This window comes from Barbus barbus, assembly GCF_936440315.1.
Source record: "Barbus barbus genome assembly, chromosome: 19".
Lineage (NCBI taxonomy): Eukaryota > Metazoa > Chordata > Actinopteri > Cypriniformes > Cyprinidae > Barbus > Barbus barbus.
Window position 1 is genome coordinate 488024 of NC_136747.1, and position 8806 is coordinate 496829.

General features: G+C 40.4%; 1 protein-coding gene across 2 annotated transcripts; it reads right to left on the bottom strand.

Moving 5' to 3' along the window:
* Nucleotides 1–2479: 2479 nt before the first annotated feature.
* Nucleotides 2480–6915, bottom strand: LOC306885360 (nucleoside diphosphate kinase B-like). Of its 2 annotated transcripts, none has more exons than XM_079441818.1 (5): nt 6817–6915; nt 5007–5139; nt 4010–4111; nt 3817–3929; nt 2480–2731 (listed from the first exon to the last, which is right to left on the bottom strand). In XM_079441818.1, the coding sequence occupies exons 2-5, from the start codon at nt 5133–5135 to the stop codon at nt 2614–2616; spliced, it is 462 nt and encodes a 153-aa protein (XP_079297944.1). In that variant the 5' UTR covers nt 5136–5139; nt 6817–6915; the 3' UTR covers nt 2480–2613. The 2 variants fall into 2 exon arrangements, with proteins under 2 accessions (XP_079297944.1, XP_079297945.1); XM_079441819.1 differs by having other exon boundaries at nt 6825–6909.
* Between the last annotated feature and the right edge of the window lie 1891 nt (nt 6916–8806).

An 8806-nucleotide genomic window follows, 5' to 3' on the forward strand; every position in this document is an offset into this window, starting at 1 on the left:
GAGGATGCTGTTTAAGACTTTTGATCTGCTACTAAATCCCGTACCTGCCCCGTCTCTTGATCCATCTCGGGAGACCTGTGAAAACTTTTACAAATTTTTTGACAACAAAGTACTGGATATCAGAGCTTCTATTAAGCCATCGATATTTGATCCTCCATTGAGCTGTTCACCTACAAAGTTGTTAACCTGCTTTCACCCCATTTCCTCTGTACAGCTAGCTGGTATTGTTTCTAAGGTTAAATTGTCCACCTGTGAGTCTGATGTCATTCCAGCTCATCTATTTAAGGAAGTGTTTGCAACCTTGAGTCCGGCTGTAACAGCTATCATTAATAACTCTTTGGAAAGTGGAGTTGTACCTGCTAGTTTTAAACATGCTATAGTCCATCCTCTGCTAAAGAAACCTCATCTTGACCAATCTATTTTCAGTAATTTTAGGCCTATTTCCAAATTGCCTTTTATCTCAAAATTGTTAGAGAGAGCTGTCTACAGTCTGGATTCCTACATTAGTATGTCCAATGTCCTGGACACTTTCCAGTCGGGTTTTAGATCACTACACAGCACTGAGACTGCATTGTTGAAAGTCAGTAATGACCTTCTGCAAATTCTTGACACTGGTTCTCATGCGGTACTTGTTTTGTTGGATCTTAGTGCGGCATTCGACACAATTGATCATAGTATTCTGCTACAGCGGCTGGAAAAGTGGGTGGGTATTCAGGGTACCGCTCTGCAGTGGTTGGCCTCTTATCTTAAAAGTAGAACCTTCTCAGTGAATATTGGGAATTTTTCTTCCTCATCGGCTCCTTTGTTATGTGGCGTGCCCCAAGGTTCCATCTTAGGCCCTCTTCTCTTTCACTATACATGCTTCCTTTGGGAGCCATTTTTAAGAAATATAAGATCTCTCACCACTGTTATGCTGACGATACACAGTTTTATCTTCCAGCAAAAACTGACAGCAGTGGCTCTTTGGATGTGCTTGACGACTGTTCTGAGGAGATAAAAGGTTGGATGGCTGATAACTTTCTACAATTAAATGAAAGCAAAAGTGAAATTTTGATTTTAGGTCACTCTAGATATTCATCTGATTTTAATTTAGGGTCCCTTTCCGCTAGTGTTCAACCCTATGTAAGAAATCTTGGGGTTACATTTGATTCGTTTCTTAAATTCGATAAAGAATTTAGTACAGTGGTAAAGGGGAGCTTTTTCCATCTTAGATCCATTGCTAAGTTGAAACAATTGTTGCCTCATAAAGACTTGGAGACTGTAATACATGCTTTCATAACATCTCGCTTGGACTACTGTAATGCCCTTTATTGGGGACTGCCTCAATCGGCGATTTCTTCTTACTGAGAAGAAAGCTTCGAGGCTTCTTACTGGAACAAGAAAGAAGGATCACATTTCTCCAATCCTAGCATCTTTACATTGGCTTCCTGTAAAGTTCAGAATCGATTTTTAAAATAGCTGTCTATGTGTACAAGGCGCTAGCGGGCCTTGCACCAAAATATATCAGTGACCTTCTGATTGCTTATTCTCCTCAAAGAGCTCTTAGGTCCAGTAATCAGTTTCTTTTAACGGTCCCACGTTGTCGCTGTAAAACCAAGGGTGGCCGGGCTTTTTCAGCTGCAGCCCCGAAACTTTGGAAGTCTGCCTGTAAATGTGAGACTCGCTCCTTCACTAGCTAGTTTTAAGTCTGCTCTTAAATCTTTGTTCTCCCTGGCTTTTGAATAATGCCTGCTTAAGGCTGTTTTTCTTTTTTTTTTGCTGTATTGTGTTTGTATTTGTTGTACAGCACTTTGGTGCAACTCTGTTGCTTTTAAACGTGCTATAGAAATAAACTTGGACTTGACTTTGATCTGACCTTGGCTTTTCTAGTACTATCAGATTGATACTACAGACCATGATATTCTCTCGAATAGTCTTGAGAATTATGTTGGCATTTGTGGACCAATCACAAATCTATTACCCAGCTGCTAGTTTGTGTGTGTTAAGAGCCCAAGTTATTACAACTGAGAAAATCTTATCCCAAATTAACGCTTCATGGCTGGTTATTGGTTTTAAAATTATGTTTATTTAACAAAGCTTTCAATGGTCTAGAATCATTACTTGTTACATTTTGCGCTACAGTTGTGTAATGCAAACTTAGCACTGTGAAAAATAAGGTCAGAATTATGAAATGTTGCAAATGCCTTTAAAAAAAACCTGTCATAGAAAGAGACTTGATGCATTTTGTAATTTAGGGATGAGACGGACAAAAAAAGGCAGAGAGCATGCTCATTAAATGCAACAACTTCAGTTGGGACTTTAAAAAGTACACATTAGGGAATTTCTCATCACGTAACAAACTCAGTTGGCATAGAATATTGTCAATATTTGAGCCTAGCATAGCCTGATTCACATAGCATGTAAGAAATGTAAGAAACCCTAGCATAGACATTCACTGTGCTTTCAAGAATAAAGAGAATGTAAAAATTACTCCAAAACATAAGTGAGACGTCACGATTTATTTGAACAAGTGCTTCAGAAAAGACAGGATCACACAAAGAAACTTGGGTCCATTACTGATAACTAGTCTGGGAAGAAAGGCATCGATTCAGGTTTTGGCAGTTAGTCTGCAGTTCACTCATAGATCCAGTCTTGTGCACAGCTCTTGTAAGACACCAGCTCCTCAGGCTTGAACCACAAGTTGATCTCTTTATTTGCACTGTCCACAGAGTCACTGCCATGGATGATGTTCCTGGAGAAAAAGATAAGGAAAGTCAGTCATCTGGCTATTGCCTTCTCTTATCTTCATAGATCACACTGCAGGCCTAATGGAGGTGCCACGAGTACATGGACGAGCAATCATGAAAACGATGATTACCCTGACTTCAAAAATTTTTTTTTTTTTCTGATTGGTTCTTGTGCCACTTTGGGTGACATCTGAAGTCTGATTTGTTAGCGCTAGACATTGTCATTCAGACCGGAGAAATAAAGTGAAACTGGATTTGAAAGGCCACAGTGATCCTGGAACGACTTTGCTCATGAAACAGTTAAGTGCATTGTGCAGCGCCAGTCTGCCTCATACATAGCATTATAATGAGATCAGGACTGTAACAAAGTTGGACTGTTTTTGCTTTACTTGCCAATATTTCAGCGTGCTGCTATGAGAAGAGCTCATCCACAGCGGGAGAAACCCTCTCTGAATACATCATAAAAGGATGCAGATAGCTTCAGCTGAGTTTCGTGCAGACACAAGCTGTAATGCTACGTTTATGTAGTATTTCCAGGATTAATCTCACAGAAGCTGAAGAGATGAACTCCAGTAAACTCCAGCAGTTCTCTTCACACAGCTGTCCTTTTCCAACAACACTGATGCATCAATCTAGCAGTGTTTGTTTGTAGCCATACATTCACTTTGTTCGACATGTTCATGTCATTTTTGTCAATTAATTTTGCTAAGACTATTTACATTTACTCATTTAGCTGACGCTTTTATCCAAAGCGACTTACAATTGCTATATATGTCAGAGGTCGCACGCCTCTGGAGCAATTAGGGGTTAAGTGTCTTGCTCAGGGACACATTGGTGTCTCACAGTGGATTCGAACCCGGGTCTCTCACACCAAAGGCATGTGTCTTATCCACTGCGCCATCACCACCCCCACTATTTATTTTCATTATGTCCACAACGGACACTCCCCATCACGATAAATCATTTTTCTGAGACCGGTCAATGATCGGAATGACAAAAACAGCTATTATGGCGATGAACATCCCACAGGGTTGGTGCAAGCGAAACCGAACACTACCTGGTTATCTCACTCATGCGGGCTCAGACTCACCTGCCCACTTCAATGCAGAAGTCGCCCCTGATGGTGCCGGGTTTGGAGTCCGCAGGGTTGGTCTCTCCCAGCATCACTCTTCCTGTCTTCACAACATTCAGACCCTCCCACACCTACGAGAGAGAGCACTTCTGTCTGTAAGAGACTCAAGGCGCAGGCTTCAGTGTTCAGCTCAGCGGAGAACAGCTCTTACCATCGCAGCCACCGGCCCGGAGCCCATGTACTTCACCAGTCCTGGGTAGAACGGCCGGTCCTTCAGGTCGATGTAATGCTGCTTCAGCAGGTCCTCAGGCGCCTGTCAAACCACGGCAAACAGTTAACCCCCTGCACCACTCCAGCAGAACTCACCACCCCCCGGAAGAGTACACAAGTAATGCAATAAAACAGTGTCTGCCTGCCCTCCATACTCCCACTTACGCTTACACTGAAACCCTTGTGCTTTAGCAAAGCAGCCAGCACTAAACGAGCACTACAGCGAGATCTACAGTCCAGTCAGCACCTTCTGCTTTACACAACATGAGATTTATTAATGTTTCACAAAGATACAAGCTGAAGTATGGCAGAGAAGTCTTTGATTACCTAATAAATATTCAATTCCTTGAACTTTGAAAGCCATAAAACCACGTGTTCTTCTCATAGGAGAACAACTTCACATGATCTGATTTTTACGTGCTGCTAAAGCCAACCTGGACTTTTATTTATTTGGAAGAAAATAAGTTACAGTACACTGATAATTACTGTTTACAATGTCAAGGTTCTTTAACACTATAATAGGCATTTAATAATAAATGGCATCTAAAGTATTTTTAAAGAGAAGTTGATAATTATATTTAATAATTTCAGGTTTCTAATTCAGTTGAGTAAATATTACATAAAATAAATTTAAATGCAGCAATTATGCACGCTATTTACAATCTTTAACAGTAAATACAGTAGTCAACATTTGAAGAGAATCAGAACCATTCATCTAAGCTGTCCTAAAACATGTTCTTGTCTTAGGATAACTTTAAAGTTTGATCCACTTCAAATGTTGACTCCTGTAGTTTAAATGAATCCATAACGTACATCCTGATCTAGTGCTACAGATTACAGTTCAGCAGGTCTGTGAATAAACACAGGGCTGATGGCAGGAGGAGATCAAGCGGAATATGAAGCGATGCAGTAATCTTCCAGGTCAGAGGTCAACGCACCTGGAGAAACTTCAAGGCCACGAGCCTGAAGCCCTTCTGCTCGAAGCGCTTGATGATGTCTCCGATCAGGCCTCTCTGGACGCCGTCCGGCTTGATGGCAATGAAGGTGCGCTCTGTTTTGGCAGCCATAGTTCTGAGACACACAAGAACATTACATGACACTGGTTACACAAAAGAGCATTTGAAGGACATCTTCAGCACAGATGAAGCCACGGGGGGCCAAACGCAGTCAGAGGAACGACACCGGCCTTGCAGAAAACCACTAAAGACCGATCTCACTGCCAGCTGTTCACGAAGGGTCATGAGATGTTTCCACAATTACAAGATCATACTTACATTGAGTTGACAGCATTGGAGATTAATAACTACTCAGAAAACTGTCATCAATAGATTAATCTGAATCAATATTAATCTTCAAGATAATGAGGTCACCGCTCATGCATACAAACACAGGCTTTCTGCCCATTTTCACTTGATTTCTAGTGATTATCTTCAATTTGATTTCACAGATACAGTTTAAACTAAACTGAGCTAGATGATGACATCACTGAATACAACAATGAAATGCCTTTAACTGAAAATTGAGTGTTTAATCTTATTGTTATACATTACTGACACTCTATCCTCCAATCTGATACTGTTAAGTGCTTTGACACAATCTGTATTGTTAAAAGTGCTATATAAATAAAGCTGCCTTGAAGAGCAATGAAGACGGACCTGCACAAACAGCAGAAAAGAGCTCAAAATAAATCTGGCCTCATTATTTTTCTTAAACATGCTACGACACATTCAACCACAAAACTGGGTTACATGAGATATGCTTAATATTTACAGGTGTACTGAAGTTTGTGTTCTCATATTCCAACACTGGAAATATACTGGATTATACCGATGTGATCAGGTTTAAAAGCTTGAGCTGATACTAATCAAATCTATCCAGAACGTGTTAAACAGTTCTCAGTCTCTAATGCCAGACACTGCTTATCGTGTAATCTAAACACCAATAACTTAATTATGCATGCATAATGGGGCACTTCTGATCATAAACGAGTCCAAAACACTGACTCCTAAAGTCTTACAGCGGCTCATTCAGAACAGGAGACGTGAAGCATGTAAGGCAAGCACGTGCAGCTTCAGAGTCCCCGTGTGACGTCACTGTCCTGACGCGTCACGTGACGCCCATTCCGGAAACACTCGCTCGGTCAAAGATGGTTAGCAGGATACAGCGAAAACTACTGGGCATGCGCACATCGATATAGAGAAATTTGTCACTGTACAACAATGACTATTTTTGCATTGTTGTAAGGATTGGGTAAATGTAGACGTTACTAACACAAATAGGTAGATTTAATTAACTTCCGGTTTTAGCAGTATCGTTTCTAAGATATCAGCCTGCAGATGGTGTGCACGCGCGAGCAGATGTTCTGGTATAACACGGTTTCTGGTGGAGAGGTTGGTTTGCTGGTGCTAACAAACACTCCTGCATCTGTGACTATATTCACCAAACAACACGAGCCGCGAGACCGGAAGAGCCGCGGCAGCCATGTTCGCCACACGTGCTATCAGCTGCTGCACGCGACGATTTTACAGGATTCCGCCGCGTGAGTCTGTAACCCGTGCTCTGTGTGTGTGTGTGTGTGTGTGTGTGTGTGTGTGTGTGAAAACGGCAGAAACGCAGAAAATAAGTGTTCGCTTGTTAAAACCAAGGCTGTTGCTCGACCACACAAGTAGCGTAATTTACAGCAGGCGTGTTCAAACGAGAAAGCGCTAGTCTGCGCGCCGAGAAGCTCTGAGAAGCACGAACACTTACAGACTTACACACGGGCAGACAGTCACGGATGAGCTGGAGCTGGTCTGAGGACGGAGAGGCGGAGCTCCGCGGCAGCGCTCTTATAAACGCGGCGGGGGCGGGGCTAATGACGCAATCAATACAATCACTGCGCCAGTCTCTCCTGAGTGAGCAGATTCAAGACTCATTCATCTGGATTATAGATTACAGAAAATTACTATTTCAATTTAGGGCAGAGTGGGGTAAAACGCCCTCCTCCATCTAACATTTTTCCTAAAATAACCACTAGTAAAAGTCTGGATGTTGGAGTCTATGTTGAGGAGCGATGTAGATGTGTTAACGATGGGGTTTACACTGGTGATGGACCGGAGAGAAAACTGATTCCACAGTAAATAATCTTCATTTTCAGCAGTAAGAAAAAAAGTGTTTTAAAGCTTGTTGTTATGTTGAACATCACAGTTATAATGATCTGAGAACAGCTGGGCCTGTAGATAGGAAGCAGGGCCGGCCCAAGCCTTTATGGGGCCCTAAGCAGAATGTTATTTGGGGGCCCCTCGGTGCCGCCAATATGACTGGTTATTGTCAAACTTGATTATTCACACACTATAAATCTAACACACCCATTATCAGTTTTGTTTGTTGTAGCTGTTGCTTACATCATACCATTGTCTGCCTGCATGTTTTTACCTTTCTGTGGTTTTGAACAACAGTTGCAAACTTACAACAGCGGTCAGGTGTTAATTTGCACTTTAACATTCAAAGTCTTAGGCTCGGTTTCACAGACAGGGCTTACACTAAGCCAGGATTAAGCCATAGTTCAATTAGGACATTTAATTGATTTTTATAAACATGCCTTAGAAAAAAAGCATTACAGGTGTTCATCAGAAGACAAAACAAAAGCACTAGCTTGTTTGGATGAACATTTGTTTTGTAGCGGTGTGTACCGTAATAATTTCCAACATTATAAAACTGCTAGCAAGTAGCAACATCGGACACGTGAGTAAGGTTATTCATTTTATTAAAGCGATTCCTGAAAATTAACAGGTTTTATGGCATAAATCAATGTGACATCTTATTACACCAACACACGAATAGCCTATTTTAGTATTTAATGATAGTTTAGATGTTTAGTTCAACAAAATAAGCCGTGAATTTTTTTCTCCCCAGTTATTTTCAAACACATGGTGCATAACCTATTATTGCTAGTTTAGTCAGTGTTTGATTTGATCAAAATTAGTGTCGAAAGATAGCATTATTTTATAATATTTACAGCTTGCTCTCATTTTCTGTGTTATTGTACCATTCTGGGATACTTAATATGTTTTCTAACAATATAAAAAATGTTAAAATAAAATGTATAATATATTGTAAAATTATTATTTGTAACATATTTTAGTACTATGTAGGTCTACTGTACATATTACTGTATTAACTACTATTATTTCATACTAATATTACTACTACATATACTATTAGTAGTAGTAGAGTGTGTAAGAAAAATAATATTGCGCATTCTTTTTATTGTACTTTACAAATCTCAAGTGCTACCACAGACAATAACAGTAACACAATAACAGTGTAACAATTAGAAATAAGTTCTCTAATTATTACAAATAAGATCTTTGGAATAAAATGCGGCCTTGAGTTTATTTTCATCAAAATATCAGGTAATCTGTGTAGAATTGACAATATGAGCTCTGTTGGGTTGTCTAAATAATTTGCATGCAGCTTGTGTATTTTTTCCCAGATGGATATTACAGTTCAAAAAGGGGGTCTCAGAACTAATACAGTGCACCAAATGCTGCAGTCATTTCCACTAAACATTTTGTGATGCCTCAGTTTTCCAACCAGCACGGTTGGCAAAAGTGTGAACGCATCTGCAGGCACATTTCAATAGATCGGTCCAGCATGAAGGTAATATTTGCAAGTGTACGTCTTATTATAGTGAAAAATTGTAAGACAAACTTAAAGTGCAATTTATACAATACACAGATCTGGACGCCTCTGCAGA